Below are 26,491 nucleotides of genomic sequence, written 5' to 3' on the forward strand. Positions count from 1 at the left end.
GCGGAACAGGCCCTAGCGCCCTGAAGCATTGAGCTGTGGCAGTTACCAGACTTCTCAATCCACAAACACCAAAGACAACAGAGAAGGTTAGTGGAAAAAAAACTGCGGGGACAGAGTGAAAGGGGTTTGCTGTTCGGCCACCACCCCAGGGGCAGCAGAGGTGGTGCAGCTACAGAACTAGAGCTGCAGTTGCTTCTGGCCCCAGGCGCACCTGGTGGGAGGAATTAAGTGGCAGATCAGAGCAGGAGTGCAGAGCCTGCTGAAGATTTGCATCAGGTCCGGGTTGGTGGTGCTTGAGGAAGGAGGAGTGCTGGTGTGGCAGAGCTGGCTGTATAGAAATAGCTCTGAAATCAACGGTGCATCCCCTCAAGCTTGGAACAAAGTACTCTTTGCTCTACAAGCAGTCATTCTCCGACGAAAAACTCAAGGATCAAGTAAGTTGGCTGGGAACATGGCCAGGCAGTGAAAACATGCCCAGATTCAGTCTCAGACTTTGGAATCCTTCTTTGGTGAAAAAGAAGACCAAAATGTACAGCCAGAAGAAGTCAACAAAGTGCAAGAGCCTGCACCAAAAGCCTCCAAGAAAAACATGAACTGGTCTCAGGCCATGGAAGAGCTCAAAAAAGATTTGAAAAAGCAAGTTAGAGAAGTAGAGGAAAAATTGGGAAGAGAAATGAGAATGATGCAAGAAAACCATGAAAAACAAGTCAATGACCTGCTAAAGGAGACCCCAAAAAATACTGAAAAAAATATTAAAGAAAACAACACTTTAAAAAATAGACTAACTCAAATGGCAAAAGAGCTCCAAAAAGCCAATGAGGAGAAGAATGCCTTGAAAAGCAGAATTAGTCAAATGGAAAAGGAGGTCCAAAAGACCACTGAAGAAAATACTACCTTAAAAATGAGATTGGAGCAAGTAGAAGCTAGTGACTTTATGAGAAATCAAGATATAATAAAACAGAACCAAAGGAATGAAAAAATGGAAGACAATGTCAAATATCTCATTGGAAAAACCACTGACCTGGAAAATAGATCCAGGAGAGATAATTTAAACATTATTGGACTACCTGAAAGCCACGATCAAAAAAAGAGCCTAGATATCATCTTTCAAGAAATTATCAAGGAGAACTGCCCTGATATTCTAGAGCTAGAGGGTAAAATAGAAATTGAAAGAATCCACAGATTGCCTCCTCAAATAGATCCCAAAAAAAAAACTCCTAGGAACATTGTCGCCAAATTCCAGAGCTCCCAGGTCAAGGAGAAAATACTGCAAGCATCCAGAAAGAAACAATTTGAATACTGTGGAAAAACAATCAGGATAACACAGGATCTGGCAGCTTCCATATTAAGGGACCGAAGGGCTTGGAATACGATATTCCAGAGGTCAATGGAGCTAGGATTTAAGCCAAGAATCACCTACCCAGCAAAACTGAGTTTTATGCTCCAAGGTAAAATATGGACTTTCAATAAAATAGAGGACTTTCAAGCTTTCTCAGTGAAAAGACCAGAGCTGAATAGAAAATTTGACTTTCAAACACAACAATCAAGAGAAGCATGAAAAGGTAAACAAGAAAGAGAAATCATAAGGGACTTACTAAAGTTGAACTGTTTTGTTTACATTCCTATATAGAAAGATGATGTGTATGATTCATGAGACCTCAATATCATAGTAGCTGAAAGGAATATTCATATACATATACACACACACACACACACACACAGACACATATATATGTATATAAATACATATGTATATATATACATATATGTGTGTGTGTAAACATATATACACATATGTGTGTGTCTATGTGTGTATATATGTAGGTATATATACATATATATGTATATATGTGTGTATATATATGTATATATACATATGTATATATATGTATATATACGTATGTATATATATATACATATATATATACACACACACACACACAAAGGGCACAGGGTGAGTTGAATATAAAGGGATGATATCTAAAAAAATAAAATCAATTTAAGGGATAAGAGAGGAATATATTGAGAGAGGGAGAAAAGGAGAGATAGAATGGGGTAAATTATCTCACCTAAAAGTTGCAAGAAAAAGTGGTTCTGTAGGAAGGGAAGAGGGGGCAGGTGAGGGGGAAAGAGTAAATCTTGCTCTCATCAGATTTGACCTGAGGATGGAATACCATATATACTCAATTGGGTATCTTACCCCACAGGAAAGAAGGAGAAAGAAGATAAAAAAGGGGGGATGATAGAAGGGAGGGCAGACAGGGGGAGGAGGTAATAAAAAACAAACATTTTCGAAAAGGGACAGGGTCAAGGGAGAAAATTCAATAAAGGGGGATAGGTTAGGAAGGAGCAAAACATAGTTAATCTTTCACAACATGAGTATTGTGGTAGGGTTTTACAGAATGATATGCATGTGGCCTATGTTGAATTGCTTGCCTTCTTAGGGAGGGTGGGTGGGGAGGGAAGAGGGGAGAGAATTTGGAACTCAAAGTTTTAAAAACAGACATTCAAAAACAACAACAACAAAAAGTTTTTGGGTGCAACTAGGAAATAAGATACACAGGCAATGGGTCATAGAAATTTATCTTGTCCTACAAGAGAAGAAGGGAAAAGGGGATGGGAGGGGAGTGGGGTGACAGATGGGAGGGCAGACTGGGGAATGGGGCAACCAGAATATATGCCATCTTGGAGTGGGGGGAGGGTAGAAATGGAGAGAAATTTGCAATTCAAACTCTTGTGAAAATCAATGCTGAAAACTAAAAATATTAAATAAATACATAAAAAAGAGAGTATCAGTAGTCTTCACACTGACTCATTTTGATCTTTCAGCTTATAGTCTCATTCATTATTTTAATTTGTAATAGCTTCAGAGACTAATTGACTGTATTACCCGTGATGAAACAGGGCACACCTTTATAGCTACTTGTCATCTCTGATCTTTTCCCATCAATCTCATTTCTTTGACCATTTTCTTTTGGGGTCTTTTCTCTGCCCACTCTCTGAAGGTAGTATCGGCTCCTTTACCGGATATTCCCTGCCTCCAGGAAACCGTCCTATAAGATTGAAGACTCATTACTGTAAGAATGGACATGGTATCTTGGAGAGCAATCCGGAGTTATGCCCAAAGAGTTATTAAACTGCCTAAACTCTGACCTGTCAACTTGAAATAAAGAATGCTACCAAAGCCTCCCTCAAGGAGAGAAAATAGTCCTTAAAAAAGATGGTGAACAACATCCCCAGGACTAAAAGGGAGCCAACTTTAAGAAGGTCCACCAAGGGGGAAATCAGCAAAGGTTTTTAACTATGAGAGTCACCATGATGGGAATAGTGTGAGGGGAAAAGGAAAAGAGAATAACTGAAGCATTGACAAGAGCCACTGGAGTGCCTCCTTTAGCGAGCATCCTCACAAAGAACAATGATGCATGGGGAGGAGGGGAAGGGTAACTCACTCCTACTATCCATTTCATCAGCTCATCATATCTTAGGGCCCAAACGTCTCCTGTAGCTGTCTGGTTTCTGAGAACATCTACTGCAGTCATCTGGAGCTTGAAATCACCAGTGAAGGGTTGGGCTATCCACTCATGAGTTGGGGCCCTCTTTAGATGAGACAGTGGTAAAGTTTATTGTAATGCCAATTGGAGAGGGCAGGATTCCTAGCGAACCTGCTCAAACTGTATTTTTAACTGTTCAATGTCTGTAAGAATTTGATCTCAGCACAAATTTTAATGGATATCTAGAACATATTTCAAAGACCTATGATTTCACCAATGTGGAGACTTCTCTCCATAAACACAGATGTTGTTGTTCAGTCACTTCAACTGTGTCCAACTCTTCACGACCTCATTAGGGTTTTCTTGGCCAATATAGTGCAGTGGTTTGCCATTTCCTTCTTAAACTCATTTTATGTATGAGAAAACTAAGGCAAACAGGGTTAAATGACTTAACCAGGGTCAGACAGCAAGTAATTTGAACTCAGGTCTTCCTGACTCCAGGCCTGGTGCTCTATCCACTGTACCACCTAGCTGCCCATGAACACAGACAGAAACCTCTTTAAACCTTAGTAGCTGGTTTTCATTTAATTGCTGTGGCCAAAAAAATCCCCATCACTATGTATTCAACTGTTTGGAAATGAGCCCATTCAAACTTAGCTGGGCTAGTCCTTAGTCATCAGACATCATCTGTCCAATCCTTTCCAGCTTGATAGTACCTGTTGAAGCATATACTCGGCTGTCACTGGCCCTTCTCAGCAGTAGCTCAGATGAAGGCATACGTGGCATGGTTATTAAGTTCACAATCAACACCCTGCAGTACTCCAGACTATACCACTGTGCCTCCGCTGCTTCTTGACTTTGTTCCTACAGGTCACTTCTCCCATTTTTTAGTTCTTCCCTGAACTTCCATTTTGCGGGAAGGGCCCAGACCAGCTATCCCTCATTCTCCATACTTGGCTACCATGTCCCTGCCCCAGGTATATTCTTCCCACCTGTAAGGGCAACCATACTGGCATACCCAGGATGGCTGCTAGTACAGGTTATTTTATTTGCTTTACTAAGGAAGGATAGCTGTTTCAGGGATCAATAATCTTTCTTTTTTAATTATAAAAAATACAAACACAGGAAATACATAGAAGAGAAATAGAGACCAACAGACAGGGCTCTACTGCCTGAACCAAAGCTTTACATCCACCACTGAATCGAGAGAGAGCTTTTACCTCTGAGACACTGGGAAGCTCTGAACATATGGCCACTCAGAGTCTCCACCAGGGAAGCACATCTTTCTCATACACGAGCCTCCAAAGCAAAAGCTCATCTCTCACAATATATATTCTTTCAGCTAATAGGCTCAGAGCTAGAAGGCATCACAACCTGACTCATTGACTTATTAGCTTATTAACAAAAGGTTTGCAAGCCTTCATTCCAAGCAAGCAAGCTTTCCTTAATGGGCTCCACATGAGCCCTATTAATGGGTGGGGAAGATCTTACATCCCTGCCCCCTCCAATTAACATTATACCACCTACCCTGCTTCCCTTCTCACCTCCCCTTTTATGTGTTGTCTTCCCCTATTAGAATATAAGGCCCTCAAAGAAAGGGATTGTCTTTCTTATTATATTTTTTACTCCTAGCATTTAACACAGTGCCTGGCACACATAAGAATAAATGCTTGCTGGCTTAACACAAGTAGACATGAATCTAGGAAACACATATGATTACAGCAAAGATCCAAAAAGATCTAGGTAGGAATGATGGTCTGTTTTAACGATTTGGCTAGCAGCTTCTGTGGGGGTATAAGATCCACCCACAGCCAGCACCCAGAAAGCTGCCAACAGCACAGGTTCTTCTGATCTGCTTGATTAAGGAATGTAAGGTGAAGGGGTTGACAAGCTTACTTTTAATTCAGCATTCAAATATCATTCAGTTAGTTCAGGGGAAAAATCCAGCACCCTGAACTTCCAAACAAAATGCAAACAAATTACAAACATCAACAGACAAACTTTGTCTGATTCAAATCCCAACACATAGTTACCAGAGTTCAACAAAGTCTCAGCATCCGGATTTACAAGCTGGAGGGCTCCTTAGCTACAGCTGCCCAGAGTCTGCTCATCAACACCATCTCCAGAGCCCCACACAAATGGCTCTGTCCTCCCTTCTTATAGGGCTTCAGACATCATCAAACATCATCTGAATCACCAGAGCTCAGGCTCTGGTGATTGGTTCTTGAGTTGGCCCCTCCCCTTAGGACCCTAGGAGGTTCACATCCACATGGATTATGTTAACACCTAATGGGGTTTGGGCCTGGGGCTTAGCACCTAGTAAAGCTCACTGGGATAAATTGAGTCACTCAAAGAAAACAAAGGCCATTCTGGTTACATGGTCCAAATTTACTATGGCAAAATATAAGAAGAACAAATGTAAAGACCTATCCTTGGGTTAGAAAAAATGAAATTTCACCAGTACGAGATGTAACACAAATATTTTAGTGTACTGAAAACTTAATGTAAGTCAACAGTGTGACATGACTGCCAGAAAAGCTAATGGGATCTAAAAAGCAATGTGGTGTGAAGGAAAGGTCACTGGACTCAAGAAAGACTTGGGTTAGAGTTCCACCACCAACCTTTGCTGGCTGTGTGAATAGGAGCAAGGCACATACCCTTTCTAAGTCTTATCTGTAAACAGGGGATAATAATACTTTTAGAACCCACCTCCTAAGTTTGTTGTGAGGATCACAAATTATCTTTAACCCCAAGAAAGTGCCACGAGTTTGGAAGACTGAACAGGTAACCTGGGTATGCTAGGAGAAGTTGTGCTCATCTAGGAGACTGGGAAGCTTGCTTGATGTTCTCATAATTGACTGCTTTCTCTTTTTAGAGACTATCTCAACCATAGGGTATTAATATGTGGAAAGAAATAGCTGGATAATCAGAGTAAGGGCGGGTCACTTGGTTCTCTATCAACCCTAACTACTTTCGCATTGTTTTTTTGGGTGTTCTCAACCCTAAGGCAGTAGTATAGGTCTAAAGCATTGTTTAAGTCCTCGGGGAAAGTAGAGGCCCAATTGAGGATAGATAGTTGTTTTGACCATTTATTCAATATTCAGTTGTTAGGCTGAATGGTCACTTGGGATCATAGGACCATAGATTTAGAGCTAAAAGAGATGCAAAGTCAATCAGTCAATTATCTAGCATTTAATAAGCACCTACAATGTGCCAGACACTGTTTTGAGCACTGGAGATGCAAATAGAAAAGTCAGATAGTTCTGCTCTCAAGGAGCTCACAGTCTAACAAAGAGATAACATGCAAACAATTATGTACAAACAAGATAGGTGCAGGATAGATCAAAAGGAAGATATTAAGATCTGGGAAAGGCTTCTTGCAGAAGATGGGACTTTAACTGGGTATTGAAGGAAGCCAGGAGGTAGAGTAGGGAGAGCACGAGGGACATCAAGTCCAACTCATTTTATTGGTGAGGAAACTGAGGCACAGGGTCACATAGATGGTGTCTGTAACAAGATTTGAATTCAGGTCTTCCTGATTCCAAGTCTGGTGCACTATCCACTGTATCAGTTAGGAAGCTGGAAGCTGCCAGCCTTTCTTGTTTGTTGTAGAAGTCTAGATGCAAGCCAGGGGAAACTCTGGATAGAGGCAAAACGAGCAAAATTTTATCTCAGACCACCAGTGGTTCTGAGATTCTGCGTTAAGAAGTGATTCTCAAGGAATAAGCTGATTTCAGACACTGATCTAAAGCCTGCTTCTTTCTAAAGTCTAATGCTGAATATTCTGAAAACTCCAGTGGGTCCTACACTTTCTTCCAGTAGGCCCTTCCTGCTCACCTTCAAAATAAATTTTTTTTTAAAGGCATATGCAGCAAATCTTATTTACAAATTTCTGGAATGAAGCTCCCCCAAATTTATGTACATTTTCCACACAATGACAGCAGCAGAATCATGAAATTTTTGAGTATAAGGTTTTAAAGGTCATTTAGCCCAATCTCATTTTCTAGATGAGAAAACAGAAGCTTAAGAGTTGTGATTTGCCCCAAATCGATTTGCTAGTTTATGACAGAGACAAAAGCCACAAATTGCAGTCTTAGAACATGTGGGAAGGAGGAACAAGCATTTACATAGTGCCTACTCCGTGCCGAGCACTCTAAGTGCTTTCCAAATATTATCTCATATGATCCTCACAGTCCTGGGAGGTAGGTGCTATTATCATCATCCCCATTTGATAATTGAGGAAACTGAGGCAACAGAGGTTAAATAACTTACTCAGGGTTAGACAGCTATTAAGTATCTAAGGTTGGATCTGAACTCAAGTCTTCCTGCTGCCAGCTCTCTGGGTCCCTCTGACTCATAAGGAAGCTGCCCAGCAACTCCTCCCCAAGGTCAACTTCACTGAGACAGTAGCTTAGCTCTCAAATGAGGCACAGATATCAGGGGCTCTGAAGTTTTATACTCAAGTAGATAAAGGGCAATGGTGCTTCCTACAAATGTACCAGACTGGAATTAGCAGATAGAGCTAAATGAAGGAGATGGGAGACCTCCTTTAGAGGCGCTATCAATTACCTATGAATTCTCCCTCATCTTCTCGAGTGAAGGGATCATTTAACTTCTGAATGTTATCTCCCCTACTTTGCACCCTCTAAGCTGATCCCCTCACTTACAAATACCATACACTCAATCCTGGCTCTATACTTTCGTTCATAGTTCCTCTGACCTTGATTCCTTTCAGGGACCAGCTGAAGTCCCCTATCCTACATAAAGACTTCCCAACAACTTCAGGTTCCATTGGTTTTCCTCTCTGAACTCCTATAACATTCATAGCCTATACCTCTAAATTTATGATAGTCTTCATAAGCTAGCTAACCCTTTCCCAAATAAACTGAGTTCTTTGGGAGAAAGGACATACTGCATTTCACCACATAATCATTACACCCTGTGGTTTAAATCCAAAAAATTGGTTTATATCTTTCATCACATAATTGACATGCTATTTGTCGGGTTGCTTAAAAGGTAGACAAAGCAGCAGTGTATTTACCAGTGGCATATGGATGTGCATTTATCTCTCGTGCATTGCAAGCCTAGAATTCTCAGTGCATCCACGTTGTCAGTATATTTTCTAGGAAGCTTTGTTGTCTGATGTTGCAGATTGGGCACTGCTACAACCTGGCTTTGTGGTCTTGGGCGAAGCTGTCTGGTTCAAACTCTACTGAACGCGTTAATTCCATCTGCTTTTGACAAGTGGACATTCAACCTACATTTGAATACTATTACTGACAGGTAACTCAATAGTTAATATACATTTATTAAGTGACTGCTGTATGTGCTAAGCACCATCCTAAGCACTGGGTATACTAATAAGATAGTCCCTGAACTTGAGGAGCTTATAATCTAATAGAGGAAAACAATACACAAAAAGCAGCTCAAAAGGAAGGGAGAGGAAGGGGTCCACAAGCAGGTACCTGGTGCTGGGATATGAGGTCCATTGAGTTAAAATCAAACTAAGAGCAGCTGGTAGAAAAGGATGCTACATGGAAAAGTCTGAGTCCATTATAAAGCAAGGTCTTGGGAACTCACTGCTCTATCCTCTAGTCACCAGGGGAGAAGCAACTGAAGGTGCTGAGGAAGAAGTAAGCATCAAAGCTCAGTCAATGACCACTGTAAAAACCCTCTGATGCTTTATTTGATTTTCAAAAAAACCTGCCTTCTAAGATCCTTAAAAGGACTTGAACTGTTTTATTTTTGTATTTGTTGCCGCAGCACTAAGCACTATTCCTGGCACAATGTTTGCTGAATTGAACCGATATTGTAGAAAGGATTTCTATTGGAGTATGAACTGCATGAGATAAACTGAGGTCCCTTCGAGATTGTGTTTGACTGTTGTCCCTGAACGTACACATCTCATTAAATCCTTCAGGATGACTTGGTTGCAAAGAGTTTGGGAAATAAAATGAATAATCTTCCTCTTCCCCAACAAGATGACCTCATAACCACCTGGGGCATTGTACTAAAGCTGCCATAGATAGTGCTAATGTTGCCTTTAAAGTGCTAGAGCTGGAAACAGGGCTAAGGGATCATTTGGTTCAATCTCCTCATTCTAAAAATTAGTAAAGTAAGACCTACAAGTAAATAATCCTCTAAGACCACATGGCTTGGTAGTGAGGCATCTGTGCTTCCTGAATCCAAGCCTGGCTCACCATCCCCTGTACCATGTAGCCTCAGCTTATGCAACATTCTGTGTTAAAAATAACTCTTTCTACTATTTCACTGGATCCTTAAAATGGTACGGGGCAGAGGGCAATCCCATTTTATAGATGAGAAAAATGAATCTCATGACTGAATAATTTGCCCAAGGTTGCAGAGATAGCAATTACTCGAGTGCTGAAGTGGACACATTTTCATACCAGTGTTCTTTTGACTAAATGCCTAGCTTTTTGGAAACAGGTAGGTACATCAAGGAATGTGCATGTAAAAGCAGATTTTTGATAAATCAATCTTTTTACATTGAATTTAATAAAAACTATTAAGCTCTTGTCACAAATTTCTTCTGAAACCCAACCTCTGTCTTAGCACAGATTTAAATATTGGAAGGTTCTCTTCCTCTATACCTTTCCCTTCTGTTCCCTCTCCTCTTGGAATACTAAATTGTAATTCCTACCTCTTCTCTTCCCAGCCTTTAACCTTATCCCACAACCCCCTTCCCTCCTTCAAGACTATTGTCATTCAGTTTCTGGCACATTGAAATTTAATATTTAGTGATGATTTCGTACAGGAACATCTTCCCTACCCCCAATATTTGGCATTCCTACCACCCCCAGCCTGACCCAACAGGGCTATAATAAGGCTCAAATGAAGTAATATATCTTAAAGCACTTTGCAAACTTTCAAACAGTTATTACTATTATTCCTATGTCTTTTATTATCACTTCTTGTGATGAAGTTTTAGACAAAGAACTACTATCCACCACAGAACGTGACCTATGTGCTATCTCTGTGTACATGTATACAGTGATGCTTAAAACCTGAATTTGGTGATACTTGGTTTTCAGCCCAAATTTACTTTCATCATAATTTTCAGCATAATTAAAAAAGTTTATATAAAAACTCATTAAACAATGTATCATTGTGACAGTGGAACTAAGTTTAAAAGCACCTTTCTTTGAAGAGTATATAGTGTTAATATTTAATAAATTAATTTCAAAATGTATTGTTTTCCTAATGATTGTGGGTTGTCCTTGCATGGCTACTTTAAGTAAGAATCAGCATTTTCCAAAAATTGATCTTCATTATTAAGATATTCTAAGATAATATTTCCACCATTATATAAAGGGCAATCTTCTTTAGTAATCCATATGTCCAAAGACTGATCTGAAGGTAAGGCTTCTCCTGTTGCAATATTACACAATCTTAATTTCTGTAAAAAGACAACAGGACTGCAATTAGTTATTGCACTTTGAAGAAAGTAATCTACCAATTTTCACACGACAATTACTACAAATTAGTTAATACTACCTTGGCCGTTGCTTTGTTGTTCTCATTTTTAAGGTTGGCCAACGAAGCTGCAAAATCCACCACCTTGCCAATACTCCATTTACAACAAAAGAACATGGGCTTGCTTTTCTCCTTGCTCCCCTTAGGTAAGAATACCTGAAAGTAAATTCTTTCTGTCTGCAAAAATAAAATTAAAAAAAAAATACACATTATGCATTTCTCTTGGCCAAGAGAATCCTTCTTTTTAAGTAAGAGGCAATAGTGGTCTAGAGCCAAGAAGAGGGGGAAAAAAGAGACAGTATAAAAACTTGGTGAACACCAATACAAATGATAAGGGGAAGGTGATAATTAACCTATGATGGGTTTTTGTTAGTGATTATCAACTGTTGAACAGAGAAATAATGGTAATCAAGGTGCCTTTCCTCTAGACTTTTAATGACTTATTAAAGTTACTCTGAAAAAAAAGGTGACATCTCTCTTTCCAGAGCAAGAGCAAAAAAGAAAATCTAAGCCAACAACTTTCATTTCATTCAATGAATAATGATTTATGTTAGAACTCATCTTTGATTCTATAAAGGATATCAGAGCATAAGTAGGGTTCGCTTTATAAAAATTCATTTTGTAACTAGCTCTGTGGGAATGTACCTACACCTAAGGGAAAGAACAGAGAGCCATAGAATATTAGTGCTGAAAAGAACCTTAGAAGTCAAAATACAGCCCCTACTTTTTTTAGTGGGGTAAATGAAGTCTAGAGAAGTTTCATGATCTGCCCAAATATAGAGAGAATTAAGAGCAAAACTCAGATTCAAACTTTTTTTCTTTTTTTTTTTTTTGAGGAGGGAAGGCAAAACAATTGAGGTTAAGTGATTTGCCCAAGGTCACACAGTGTGTCAAGCGTCTGAAGCTACATTTGAACTCTGGTCCTCCTGACTCCAGGGCCAGTGCTTTACTCACTGCACCACCTAGCTGCCCCTCAGACTCAAACTCTTGATTCCCAGGCCACCTATACACCCCTGCTGGCTCCTTCATCTACAGTAGGTATTACAAATGGAACCCAGGTCTCATGACTTCTAATCATACTGCTAGATAATTCAACTTAGATTAAAAAGAAAACAACTTTACATTAAAGAAACGTCTATATATATAATTAATTACTGCTACAACAAAAATCCATTTAACAAAGAAGTTCCAAGTCCTAGAAATGGGACCATTTAGTTTAAACAACAGATAAATTAAAATTCCAATGTGGTTAAATATGAACACCTTCTCCCTTCATTGCCCACACACATATGTACACACACACACACACACACACACACACACATACACACACACAGCATTGAAGTTTAATAAGATTAAAAGATTTGCTATAACGGAGTAACACGCATTTTTAAAACACCTAAGCCCAACCTGTGGCAAAGATTTATCTCCATCAGCATGCATTTTTAATTTCATCAGTGCAACTTTTGCTGCAGTTTCGCTGTTCTTTGCACCTCTGCGACCTTTGCTCACTGCTGTTCCTTTCTTAGAATCTGAAAAACAGGAAAATTGGCCCCTGATGAAATTATCATAGGCTACATTTTCTAGTTTCATTACAAGTGCTTAATGATAAATTAAAAAACTAAGAACCATCCACAAATACAGTCCATAATACCTTTTTAAAGAATAAAGATTCTGCACTTACTGGGCAAGGTGGTGAGGCCATTAACCCAACACTGAAGAAAATTTCTACTGAAGTCTTCTCTCTCTTGCCCAAGAATAACTGGAGAGTTTGTAAAAAGCAGAGACTTTGCATTTCTGCATAATCTCCTATAGTGGCAAGTCCAATGGATTTGGAGCCTTAGGAACGGGGTTCAAACTCTGACTTGACTAATTTACTGCCCATCTGCTTTTGGGAAAATTACTTGATCTCTTTGAGTCTCAGTTTCCTTACTCATAAAATGAGGGGGCTGAACGAACCCTAATGTGTCTTTTTTCATTTCTAAAAAGTATGATCCATTTTCAGCAAAATGAGAAATATAAAAAAAATACATACTTTACTTAATGAACAAAGAAAATATATACTATGCCTTTGCAGTATATATAAAGTTCTAGACCTGGAGTCAGGAAGACCCGAGTTCAAATATGGCCTCAGACACTTATTAGCTGTGTGACCTTGGGTCCATCACTTAACCTCACTTTGTCTCAGTTTCCTCACCTGAAAAATGGACATAATAATAGCACTTACCTCCCAGGATTATTGTGAAGGTAAAATGAAATAATATTTTTAAAGTGTTTTGCAAACTTTAAAGCACAATGTAAATGCTAACTATTATGATGATTATCATCATCATTATCCTCAAGGACAGGTTACATTGACTCATCCATACTTCTCACCTACTTCCATTTCTGAGCAATAGATTCTAGAAGGCATCTGGTGAGTCAGGGTTCTATGGTCTTCAGAATGGCATCCCAAAATATAGATGACATGATTATATGTTTAGAACTGGGACAAACCTCAAAGGTCATCTATTCTAACCCTCTCATTTCAGCAATGAAGAAATGAGGCTCTTGGAGGCTAAATGACTTACCCAAGGTCACACAGGACCTAAATGGCAGAGCTGGGATTTGAAGCCTGGTTTTCTGATTCTAAATCCGGTCTTTTTCCACAATACCATCTCTAAGCCCCATTTAACATGACTTGAGAGCTGTAAGGAACTTCAGCAGCCATCTAATACACTGAGATCCTGCCAACTCTCAAATTCTGTGACTGTGAAATTTTAACCAGACTTAGCGGCTCATGAAGGGTAACAGAAGTCCCACTTCTAGGAAGCACCCATAAATCAACAAGCATTTAATTAAGCACCCACTAAGTGCCAGGTATTTCACTAGATGATGGGGATACAAAAAAGACAGCTTAACAGGAAGCTCCCATTATAGCTGGAGTCATGCACATATATAGGTATATATAAAAACGATACAAGCAACCTCAAAGGAAAGGTACTAGCAAATGAAATGACCAGGAAAGGGCTCAGGCAGGTGGCATTTGAGCCAAATCTCTCATATATACCCCCTTCTCTCCTATGACACAGCTGTTACCCTTGTGTAGTAAGCTCTTACCACTTCCCACTTGGATTACTAAAATAGCAGGCTGGTTGGTCCCCCTGCCTCCTGTCTCTGCACTCTAGTTCATCCTCCATTCAGATGCCAGTTATCCTCATAAAGCACACGTGTGCATCACCTATTCAGTAAACTCTAGAAGCTCCCTAGTACCTCTAGGATCAGATACAAACACCTCTGGCTTGTAAAGCCTTCCATGACCTAGTCCCTTCCCACTTTCTAGTCTTCCTACACCCTCCCCCCCATCTCCTTGCTGTTCCTTAAACAAGACACTTCATTTCCCAACTCAGTACATTTTCACTGGGTTCCCCTATGCCTAGAGCTCTCTCCCTCTTCATCTCTGCCTCCTGGCTTCCTTTGTACAAGACTTGGCTCAAATTCCACCTTCGGCAGCAGGCCTTCCCCAGTCCCTCTCCTCCTGAAATCATCTTCCACTTATAATGTATATCCTGTTTATACCTAATTTATTTTCATGCTGTTTTCCACACTAGAATGTTAGCTCCATGACAGTATGAACCATGTTTCTGCTTTTCTGCCAGTGCTTAACAAAAGTTTTTTGACTAACTGTGAGCAGGTTCAGGAAGCAGGCAAGAGCTTTGGAACTAGCAGAGTGTACAAAGTAAATGAAATTGGCATAACCAAATACTTTAGACCTTACCTATGATATCTTTAACAAGCTGCTGTGTGGCAGCCATCCGAGCCTGAGGAACTTCCAGTTTTTCACATTCATGGTCTGACTGGTGCCGGTGTCTACACAGAACAGAAGAGTAGACACTGGTTGGTTCACAAACTTGCACAGAATCTAAAAATACCTACAATCTTTGAATGGTCCAATCATCACCTCAGGCAAAAATTCTTCTCACAGAAGGGACATAACACTGGCACAAGCTCTCTTTCATTGCAGTCCTTGTACGAACATGGGTAAGATGAATGGTCATCGGTCTTTAATTTCTCACTTTTTATGTTCACCTAGAAATACAGAGAGGGAAAAATGTCCTTGTAATTCACAATGATAGGAAATTAGACTTTAAATCTATTTTGAAGAAATAATTTTAATACTGCATTAATTAGAGCAATGGCTTTATTATTTTCATAAATGTCTTTTTGTCAGCATTATACCTGTATGCTTATTTCACATTTTAGATTTCAGTTCTTGGAAGGCAGATACTATATCTTTTTAGATCTAATAAGCTAAATTACTGCACACCCAACAGATGCTTAATAAACTTCTACTAAATCGAAGCAACCAGGAGAATGTTTTTGAAGAGACACTCCATACATGTTTGTGTAATGAATGACTAACTAGCTTGGTACACCAAACTTTTTCAAGTTCTCTCAACAAAAACTAAAATAAGTATATGATAACCAGCTACTGTATATGTATATATACAATAATGAAGCTAAACAAAATATTCAGTTCAATTTTATATTACCTTCTCTTTTGTTTTGTGATATACTCACTCATTGGGAGCTACTCCCAAGGGATTCAAAGATTATGGTCAGATGATATCCCTTCAGTCTCAAAAATAGGAACACCAAATAAGAAATTAGCTATACTGGTTTGTTCTCCTCCACCCAGATTAAACCTAGTGTCTATTTTTTTTAATTACATAATTTTTTAAAGATTACATAATTATATGAAACATAAAAAATTAAAAGACCACTATAAAACTCTACTACATTGTATAATGAACTTAATATAACATCCTATATATTAGGCTATCCCGTCATAGAAATACAAGGGGTTATAAGACACAAGAAGCACCCTCCTGCCCTGGCTCAAAACTAGGCAACTGGTCAGGTCTCTAAAACGAATTCAGGAAAACACTGGCTGAAAAAGTGAATAACCAAAGAGCCTTTTTCCATCTCAATGCTTCCACCTTGTGCTCTGGACTTCTTAACATTCTTCCATGGTGGTTCTACCAACATATATGCTGCTTTCATTACTGAATATTTGGATTCACAGAGTCTATAGTTATAGATATTAAGTTATGTGAGGGAAAACAGATCAACATGGAATGATTTATAAGCTGCTTAGGAAATATATATGAATTGTATTCTTCCCACATTGAATACTCTTAAATGTATTTAATAAAGTGATGTTTTATTTTTATTTTTAAAATGTTTTAAAATTCTAAATGAATATCATTCCTGTGAAAACTTCGTGACTGCAGTAAATGAGCTAATGCTTATATTCCATAGAAAGAGCTACCCCTAAACTTTTAAGGGTCAAATTTTGACCTATCTATCCTTTATTTTATATAAATGAAGTCCATATGTGATACATATTGTTGCACCTTTACTGTCTAAATAATGCTACACATTCAAAGAAAAACACTTATTCATATAGGATTTTGCTGGCTATACCATTCACTTAGCATTTGTGAAAGTGTTTTGTCTTCTTACAGTTTTTTTTGGTATGTACATAATACATACTAACTCAGTCACCTTGTTCTGGACATCCTGTTCTGCTTTTCCTCCAGTGGACCTGAAAGAATCCTGTGTCAGGTCCTTGAGTCTGTGGGATCCCTCATCTGCCTACACTGTTGCTGTTTCCTCTTATGAAAAAGAACTTGTCTTTTCTTCTCCACTAGACTATAAGTTTCTTGCAGGTAAGAACTAAAACCTTAGACTTTTTGGTACTGCCCAGAACATCTAGCATGCTGTTTTGTACATAGAAGGCCTCAATATATATCTGTTGAGAGACAGATTATACAGTGAAAACCTCAATCAAATATATGGATGTTTCTAAAATCTGTACTCATGTGGTATTATATACACACAGAATATCCAGATCAAAAATTTTATTTGTCATTGTTTATCTGTTTTCATATTGTGCTATACAAAGACTAAATCAGTTTCTAAAAATTTACTTATGTGTACTTTCTCACAGTATCCTGCTGTTGGGCTCCAGTGAAAAAAAATAAATCTGTATAGATCAGGGTCAATAAAAAGCCATTTGCTTCACTGTGGACCTTGTCAAAGGTAAACAGAGGGCCCAAATCTTTAAGTAGACATGCAGCATGGTCCTGAAGAAAGTCTGATGACCTGGGTTCTGATCAACTCTGCCACTATGTGACCTTGGCTAAGTCAAGTCACCTAAGCCTCAGTTTCCTCATCTGAAAATGATGGGTTTCACTAGATGGTATCTAAGGTTCTTTCCAACTTTGATCCTATAATTTCAAGGTTTGACTCCTTAATTTGTACATGCATAAAAAGCACAACCACAAAAAAAAAAAACTATGTACATGCCAACATATGAACGATTAACTTTTCTTAAAATGAACCTCAGTGCAAAAAAAAATAAATGGGTGAGAAAATCAGTTTTTCACATATTTCTTTATCTGGCCAAATTTTATCTGGTGTTAGGGAAAAAAAGAAACTACAATTCCTAATTTCTATTACTCAGCCTCTTTATAAAAGAGAAAGACAGTGATAATCATACCTTAAATAGAAACACAAAAGAATGTTTTTAAATGATTATGGGAAAAGAGTTAACATACTTATTCATACCTCAGAACAGCCATGAGACTCCCTGCTTCTGTGCTCAAGACTTAAAACAAAAACAAAACAAAATCAGAAAATGAAACAAAATTTTAACCATTTAATACAATATTATTTTTAGATATTTTGCATTTTGCTCTTTTATCATGTAAAGTAGTGTCAAACTCAAATAGAAACAATTCCTTACATCTGCATAATGACTTAGAAAACCACAAATGAACATTATTTATGTTGTATTTTTATTTATTTTGTTAAACATTTATCAATTATATTTTAATCTGGTTTGGCCCCATTTTGGATTTTTGCTGGTGCAAGTTTGCTACCTCTGATGTATAGTATTCTCGGGGCTATGATGATTATATAATTCATATTGCATAATTTATAATAACTTTCTAAATGAAATATATTCTCTATTATATAATTAAATGTCAGTTAATAGAGGTCCAATTCTCCTGATTTGTCTATATTTTTAAATTGAGAACAATACTACCTTAACAGGGCTGGGGACTGGACCTATGACTTTACTAAGAAACAGAACACCCTCTGACTAATGCAGACCAGTACCTTCCTTGCAACTTCTAGTCTTTTAGAATTATTGAGAGCATTAAGAGGTTAAGTGGTTTGCCCAGGGTCACAAAGCCAGTACATGTTAGAGGCAGGATTTGACCTCAGATGCTCCAGGCTTCAAAGTCAGCACCATGCCTCTCAATATTAACAGCAAAAACTGACCACTGAATGTCACTTTTTAGCTTTATGCCTTACAGTATTTTACTTTGGGAGTCTGAACTTTGTAAATATCCTCTTGTATTGGTTCCACTAGCACATACTCTGCTTTACATTTTAATACTTTGATCCAAAAATCTAAAATATAATCACAGAGAGAAAGTTGCATGGGGGTAAAAGAACATTCATACCACTCAATAGGTAAGAATGGTTTACAGTTATCAGAAAGCTTCTAACTCCTGTCATTCTGCAAAGAGCACTGATAGAAGAATATCAAACTCACTAGTTACTAAAGCATTTGCCAAGGTATGCTACTTATATACTGATGCCAATCTCAGATTAAGGAAATTTCATCAGTAAACAGTTTGTCCACCAAATTGGTTTTTGCTTTCTAATAATCCTTTCTGAATTTCCTGAAAACTAAGTTCTTTCAAGGTCTTACTCAGTATTATTAAATGCTACATAATGTGACAACGTAACTGGAAAATATTTTCCAAAATATTCAGTCAATTTGTACCCCAAAATATGTTCTTGATACCACTTGAGAGATTAGATACTCCAGGTTTTGTTTTGATCTTAATAAGCAATCATCACAAACTGCCCATCTTTGGCTATCTGTCCTGTACAATGTAAGGACTATTAATTATCACTGACTCTGTGTGTGACTGCAATTCACACATTTAACCAGTGTTTTAACCTCGTATGTGGAGGACAAGGAATTTTAATGTGTTGTACACATCCATGAGTAAGTTTTATTCCAGTGAATAGTCTAATAAATATTAAATAATAGCCACAGAGTATAACTAGTGTATAAAACAAGAATCGTCTCCATTTTCTCCATAAGAAATAGCCTGGTAGAGACCTTGATACTAATACTCCATTTTATATACAATATTGCTAATATGCCTTACCAGAATATTCCTGAACAGCCATCACACACAAACGGAAGAAAATCTAAAATTAAAACAAAAGATATTTACTTCTCAGAATGTGATTTTACTTTTTCTTAAGAAAACTTTTTTAAAAGTACTATTTCTTTGCAGGTACACCATGCCACATATAACACAATCATATGAAACTGTGAGAGGAGGATAATGGAATTGGAACTATTAGGAATTAAGTGTCTTTTGTGCTAAGAAGGATGAATGAGAAGTCAGATGTTCTAAGTTTTATTTCCTGATCTGCTTTTCTTTATATTCAATAAAATACTACAAGCCTCAATTATAAAATGGAAATAATAATTATGGATCTCTTACACACTTCACAGAGACACTGTTATGATAAACTAAGATGTAGAGGGAGAAAAAATCTGAAAAAGTTAAAGCAAGGGCAGGTAAGAGACAGAACACAAAAGCATGGCCTAGTCCATGGGGAATGGCACTAGGAATGCTGAAGCTCAGTATGAGTGGCAGATGAGGAGAATTGCTAAGGATAATAAAAAGCTTTTTTGTTTTGTTTTGAGCTACATTAGGGAAAAGAGAGCTAGTGAAGGGCTAGGACTGCTGTTTTGTAGGCTGAGATGATTAGCACACTAGAGACAAGGATGAACTACTTGACTCTTCTTTTTTCTCTGCCAAGGGAAATAGCCTTTGGACTGAAAACAAACAGTAACCTTTCCAAGATTAGAAGAGAAAAAGTGATGAGCACAGAGTCTGCAAGTTATAGGTCAGGATTCTTAACTTTTATTCTTGGCAAAATTACAAAAAGTATCATCAAACATATTTTATCAAGTAGCACAACACTAAGAAACAAGAGGCCAAGAGTTTAGAGACTACTTGGAAGTCTCTCCCTCATCTCCCTCTCCTGGCTTCCTAGAAACCTCAGCTAAAGTCCTATTTTCTGTAAGAAGCCTTTCCCAGTCATCCATATCCTTAGGGCCTTTCCTCTGAAATTATCTTCAACTTATTTTTATATGCCATGTTTGGACATAGTTATTTTCATGTTGTCTCCCACATGAGACCGTGAGCTTTTTGAACGTAGGGACTTTTTTTTACTTTCCCTGTATCCCTATCACCTAGTACAATGCCTACAATATAGTAGGTGATTAATAAATGCTAACTGATTTGTTTCATGAATACCTTCATGAAAGGAATAGGTACCACATAACATCACAAAAAGAAAAATGGATTTTTTCTTAGGGAACTGATTTCTAAGATTGGTAGTAATTTCTTAATGAGCTATCAGGTAGAGAAACAGTATCAACTTGCTGCAGCAAAGGTCAAAACTACAAACGTATAATCATAAAAAATTATAAAAATGGAAATGAAAAGATATGGCATGCAATTTAAACAAAGAGAAAAATCTGAAGGCCTCTAGATGACAATTAAATTGATAATACCATTGAGAGAGATGAAGTAAACCTCAAATGAAATGTTGCTAAATGATGGCGGTAGGAAACAGTCTAGAAATGGCAATGAGGAACAGGGAGTATATCTATTTCAGGTTCAGTGTGGGGGGAAAAGGAAAACATATATATATATATATTCAGCACTGGAAAGGATAGGTCAGGAATGCAGTGCCCTCTAGAGGGAGCCAGTTTTCCATGAGTGCAAGCAGATGGAAAGAATGTGAAAAGAGGTGGTTAGGATACAGGAAATATTTTAACTGATAGATGTTCCAAAGGGTACAATGTAAGGAGAGTGAAGAATATTAAAGGCAGATCTGGAGATGAAAGAGTGGAGTGGCAGAGGAAGAGTAGGGCTTGCCTTGGCTGATAGATGAGGAAGAAGTAAAAATTTGCTAGTCATAGGACAGGGGCAGTGCCAGTTGACTGGGGCTTCCATATCCATGAAATCCATGATGTCTGAGGCTGCCATCTATCTGCTCTCTCCTTATAAAGAGTGAAGAAGGAACTATAGTGACCATGGGACCTGGATAAGGACAAGAGATGCCCCTGGCTTGCCTCGTGAGGGTGGAATCAGCCTGTAAACCAGGCAGTAGATTAAAGGGCAAATAAGCCTCCAAATACAGTTCATCAGGTTGAGTGCAGAAGCCTCACCATCTCAGCAAGTACAGCGATGGAGAGTCCAGAGAGAAGCAGGTAAAGGACAAGAACACCGGAGTCAACAAAGGCCCACACCTGCCTGAGCTAGGAGTTGTAATACAAGGCTCTGATACTGCTGTGGTGGCTAAAGTTAGTTGGTATAGCTGCTGGGTGACGTTGTTGGTTCCAGGACAGAAGATTCTAAGCAAGAAGGGCTTCAGATTCTGTCCCTCAATAGGGCAGAGGCTGGGATAATCACTCTTACAAGCAAAAACAATGAAAACTTTGATCCCACTTTGGCTCCTAGTAAGGAGAATGGCAGGGCCCCGAAGCAGCCATGCTTCTCTGCCTATTGTCAGACGATGATATGTAGCTGGATGGGCAGTCTATAGAGCTGATTCTTAGACATATATTTTAGACACATATTACACCTTTTCTTGACACTGAGAACTACTTCATGATCTGAGATATGAGGTGAAGTTTTGTAATTCCATACAAGTGTCTATTCCGAGATTATGCAATGGACAATTAATGATGTAATTCCTTTAAATACTTTTCCTGTGCCTCATATTTAATTAGGATTATGACAAATAATTTCGGATATATTCACAAAAGGAATGTACTTCTGTACTTCATTTGAGAAGCAGAATAAGTTACAACTTATTTGAAAGGACTTCATCCAGGTAGGCAGGGCCAATATAGTAAAAATGACAATTTTACAAAATTAATCTATAAATTTAATGTCATCCTAATTAAATTACCAAAAAAAATTATTCAACGGAGCTAGAAAAAATAACAAAATTCATCTAGAACATCAAAAGGTCAAGAATATCAAAGGAACTAATGAAAAAAATGTAAAGGAAGAAGGTTTAGCAGTACCAGATCTTAAACTAAATTATAAGGCAGTAATTATCAAAACTATCTGGTACTAGGAAACAGAAAGGTAGCTCAGTGAAACACAGTAGACATATGATCTAAAGCAGCAAATGGATATAGTTAGCCAGTGTTTGACAAGTGTAAAGACTTAAGCTTTTGGGATAGGAACTCATTAACTGAAATAAATTGTTGGGAAAGTTGGAAAGCAGTATGGCAGAAATTGGGCACAGACCAACATCTTACACCATTTACCAAGAAAAGGTCATAATGGATACATGACCCAGATATAAAAAGAGATATTACAAGAAAATTTGAAGAACATGGAGCATATTACTTATCAGACTAATGGATAGGTGAACAATTTATGAACAAACAAGAGATAGAGTGTTGAGAGATGTAAAATGGATAATTTTGATTATATTAAATTAAAAGCTTTTGTACAAATAAAACCAATGTAGCCAAGATCAGGAGGAAAGCAGAAAACTGGGAAAAAATATTTATAGACAGTTCCTCAGATAAAGGTCTCATATCTCAAATACATAAAGAACTTTGATAAATCTATAAAAATGTGAGTCATTCCCCGAATGATAAATGGTGAAAGGATATGAACAGGCAGTTTTCCAATGAAGAAATCAAAATAATTTATAGTCATATGAAAAAATGGTCTAAATCATTACTGATTAGAGAAATGCAAATTAAAACAACTTTGAGATATCATATTATACCTATCAGACTAACCAAAATGATAGAAGGGGAAAGTGACAAATGTTGGAAAGGATGTAGAAAAACTGGCACCTTAACTCACTGTTGTTGAATCTGTGAGCTGATCCAACTATTTGGAGAGAGAGTTGGAATTATGCTCAAAGAGTTATTAAACTGCCGATACCCTCTCACCCAGCCATACCACCATCAGGTTTGTTTCCCAAGAGGATCAGGGAAAATGGAAAAGAATCTACATACTCAAAAATATTTATAGCAGCTGTTTGTGTTGGCAAAGAACTGGAAATTATGAGGATCCTGTCAATTAATGGCTAAACAAATTGTGGTATAGGTTCATGCCATAAGAAATGATGAGCTCAATGATTTTAGAAAAGCATGGAGGGACATTTACAAAATAATGAATAGCAAGACGAGCAGAATGAAGATAACACTGTATACAGTAAAGCAGTATTGTTTTAAAAAGAACTTTGAGTAACCAAGTCATTATTATTATAATAATATTGACTATTATAAATACCTAAATTAATCTCAAAAATCCTATGAATGAAGATAATATTTGAATCCAGAAAGGAATATTGCTGTAGTGTAGGAAATGATGAGCTGGTTGATTTAGAAAAACATGAAAAGACTTAGACTCATGAAGGAAGATGCTATCCACCTTCAGAGAAATAGATGATAGGAGGAAATAAGCATAGTATGGTCTTACATATATGTGTATGAATGTATATGTGCCTATGTGTTAATAGATATTTATGTGTGTGTGTACACACACACACACACACCTCCACGCTTAATTGTAGCCTTCTTTAGGGTGGGGGGAGAAGGGAAGGGAAAAAAATAAAGTAAAAAGTGCACAGTAGAGAACAAAAGAAAACTGACAAGGAAGCAAAGAAAAGCTGGGCAAGTTTGAAAACAATGTGTAATATTTATTATATGGGTTTCTTAAAATGGAAATTTATTGTTTTATACTAAATCTTCTCTTATGGTCTGCTGTGTATATGGCAATGGTCTTTTTTCTCATTTTGTATGTAACTGTGAAATAAAGAAATTTACCCAAAAAAGGACCTCATCCTACAGTGTAGTCAACAGATTAAAAAGTAGAGTACTGATTACCACGTGGTCAAAAAATCAATGAACAGAAATCAATATTCACATATTTAGCCAAATTAGTCTTTTTCAAGGAACTGTCCCATAAAGAGAACAAAATCAAAACTTAGGTGAAATAGTTTTTATGTAAAATGGAAATGGGAACAGGAGTAGATTGGATTTAAATGCTATTGTTGCCTGTAGTTGTAGGCTAATAGTTATCATTATGTCAAATAGGGAGAAGTGATATAAAGGTCCTATGCTACCGTGGAAAGAGCAGTAAATTCCAAAGATCTGGATTTATAGTCCCAGCTCTCCCACTTACTAGCTGTACCTTAGGTACTTCACTTCTCCAGGCTTCAGATTCCTCACCTGGAAAATGAGGGGGTTGGGCCACATGATCTCTAAGGTCCCTTCCATTTTTAACATCCTGTGATTCTTTGAAGAATCTCCTAGGAAAGACAGGAAAAGGTATACTCAAAAACAGTGTTACTTTAAGATTAATCTATAGATTAGATTTTAGATTAACCTATGGAATAAATAAGAGACATAGACATGCCTACAACCAGGGAAAAAAACCTGGGACCTAGTTCTTCATAAATGTGATTTCCCCAAAGATCAAAGGAGGGTTGTAGCTTGCAAAAATATCATGTAGCTCTTTGTAACTTTGATGCTCCCATCATTTGAGATCAATACAAGTTCTAATTCCTAGAACAAAACTTTTCATTATGCCACTTCACTTAGCCCTCTTCATTATAATGCAATGGGAAGACTTCAGCATTAGTCAGTTGTGTATCTTCTCCTAAATCTATCCCTCAGCAGGCAGTGTTGTGATGATGAAATTTTAATATGTAACATATTTAGGTCACTAGCTCTTCTAGACCAAAAGCTGCTTGAGCTACGGTAATTTTAAAGGGATAAAGCTATGTAACCCTGGACAAGTCACCTAACCTTGTCTGCCTCAATTTCCTCATCTGTAAAATGGGGATAATTAGCACCTACCTCTCAGGGTTGCTGTGAAGATAAAATGAAATTGTATTTTCAAAGTGCTTTTTAAAACTTTAAAGCAGTAACTACAGAAACACTAGATATTATTAAAATAGATAAATATACTACAACAATGTATCTGTTATTCAAATTGCTCATCACATGCTGTGAACCATGGTCTCATAAAGCTAGCGCTACTACTTCCAAGTACTAAAGCTCTACAAATGTCCAGCAGGTCCCATGCACAGACACAAAGAATGTGACTTAGAAGAACCCTAGAGATCATCTAGCCCAGGACTCTTAACCTAAGGTATGGAATTTTTAAAATATGCATATTTTGATAAAAGTATTTCAATATAAATGGTTTCCTTTGTAATGTTACGTATTTTGTTCTATGCACTTAAATCATGATTCTGAGAAGTCCATATGCTCCACCAGGCTGTTGAAGGGGTCCCTCACACAAATAGGGTTAAGGACCCTCACCAGGCCAACCTTCAACTTTACACATGTGGAAACTGAAGCCCAGAGAGGGGAGGAAGTGACTTATCCAAGCTCAAACAACTAGTCTGTGTCACAACTGGCGTCCTAACCCAAAAATGGTAACTTGCTGGCCACTGTTCTTTTCGCTACACCACGGTGCCCATGTCGGCCGGACTGAAGAAAAGATAGGAACAACGTAACGTAACCCAGCAGTCAGCTTACACAGAGAAACGCCTACTGGTAAGGACAAGGGCAGTTTGCTTTGACACGCCTCCAAGAAGCCTGCAGCCTTCTTCGAAGTACGGAGCCCTACGATATTAGCTTTGGGGGACCACCTCCACAGGCTTCGCGGAGTCTCAAGAGCCCAGGCGGAGCGTCGCGTCGCGTCCCGTCCCCTCCCCTCCAGCCCCGCCCATAAGGCAGCTTAGCCCCACACCTCCGGCACGGTCCCGCCCACAAGGCTGTTTAGCCCCTCCCCTCCGGCCAGGCCCCACCCTCTCCAGAGGCCCTGCCCCATCCGCCCAGCTCGGCCTTCCTAGCTCTCCGACCGCCTCCCTTCTCTTCCCTTCCAACTACTTTGGGTCCCCAAGAGGCGGCGTCCGCTGCTTCCTAAAACCCCTTCCGGATCACCTTTCTGCCGGCAGTGCTCCACCTGGCAGTGCTTTCCAATGTCCAACTCGGCCATCGTTGTGCTCTAGGCTGCCTGCTAAGCTCAACGGACTGAGAGGAAGGCCGGAAGTGCTGAGGCGCGCGGTGCTCTCTGGGATTGTGACATTTTCCGGCGGTCGTAGCTGGAAGAACTTGAGAGATTGTTGTGGGAGGTGGGTAGGGAATGGGTGAAGGGAGGGCGGGCTTCCGGGGTTGGAAGTAGAAGGGAGTGGCTCCTTAATCTAGGCGATGCGCATGTGCGGGACGGCCTGGCGCTGTCGGAGGACGCCCCCTTCCGGCGGACGTTGGGGTTGTGGAAGCCTGGGTTTGCACCCGCCTTTAATCTGACGTCATACCATGAAGGGACTCTTATTGCGTGTCACCCATCCTGCCTGAAACC

The 26,491-nt window shown here is 38.6% G+C and overlaps 1 protein-coding gene across 1 annotated transcript; it reads right to left on the minus strand.

Annotated features, from left to right (window-relative positions):
- Positions 1-6,669: 6,669 nt before the first annotated feature.
- ZFAND1 (zinc finger AN1-type containing 1) lies at positions 6,670-26,286 on the minus strand. The gene is made up of 8 exons (XM_036742014.1): positions 26,074-26,286; positions 19,223-19,265; positions 17,598-17,637; positions 14,926-15,053; positions 14,743-14,834; positions 12,396-12,517; positions 11,007-11,162; positions 6,670-10,908 (listed from the first exon to the last, which is right to left on the minus strand). The coding sequence occupies exons 1-8, from the start codon at positions 26,126-26,128 to the stop codon at positions 10,738-10,740; spliced, it is 807 nt and encodes a 268-aa protein (XP_036597909.1). The 5' UTR covers positions 26,129-26,286; the 3' UTR covers positions 6,670-10,737.
- Between the last annotated feature and the right edge of the window lie 205 nt (positions 26,287-26,491).

Source organism: Trichosurus vulpecula, chromosome 1 (assembly GCF_011100635.1).
Source record: "Trichosurus vulpecula isolate mTriVul1 chromosome 1, mTriVul1.pri, whole genome shotgun sequence".
Taxonomy (NCBI): Eukaryota; Metazoa; Chordata; class Mammalia; order Diprotodontia; family Phalangeridae; genus Trichosurus; species Trichosurus vulpecula.

Excerpts from the sequence above, each read along its gene's own strand:
- ZFAND1 (XM_036742014.1), bottom strand. The coding sequence starts at position 26,128 with ATGGCCGAGTTGGACATTGGAAAGCACTGCCAGGTGGAGCACTGCCGG. Across the intron at positions 15,054-17,597 it reads AGTCTCATGGCTGTTCTGAG|GTGAACATAAAAAGTGAGAA; the intron begins GTATGAATAAGT and ends CTGTATTTCTAG. Across the intron at positions 12,518-14,742 it reads GCTTGTTAAAGATATCATAG|ATTCTAAGAAAGGAACAGCA; the intron begins GTAAGGTCTAAA and ends CCTGTTTTTCAG.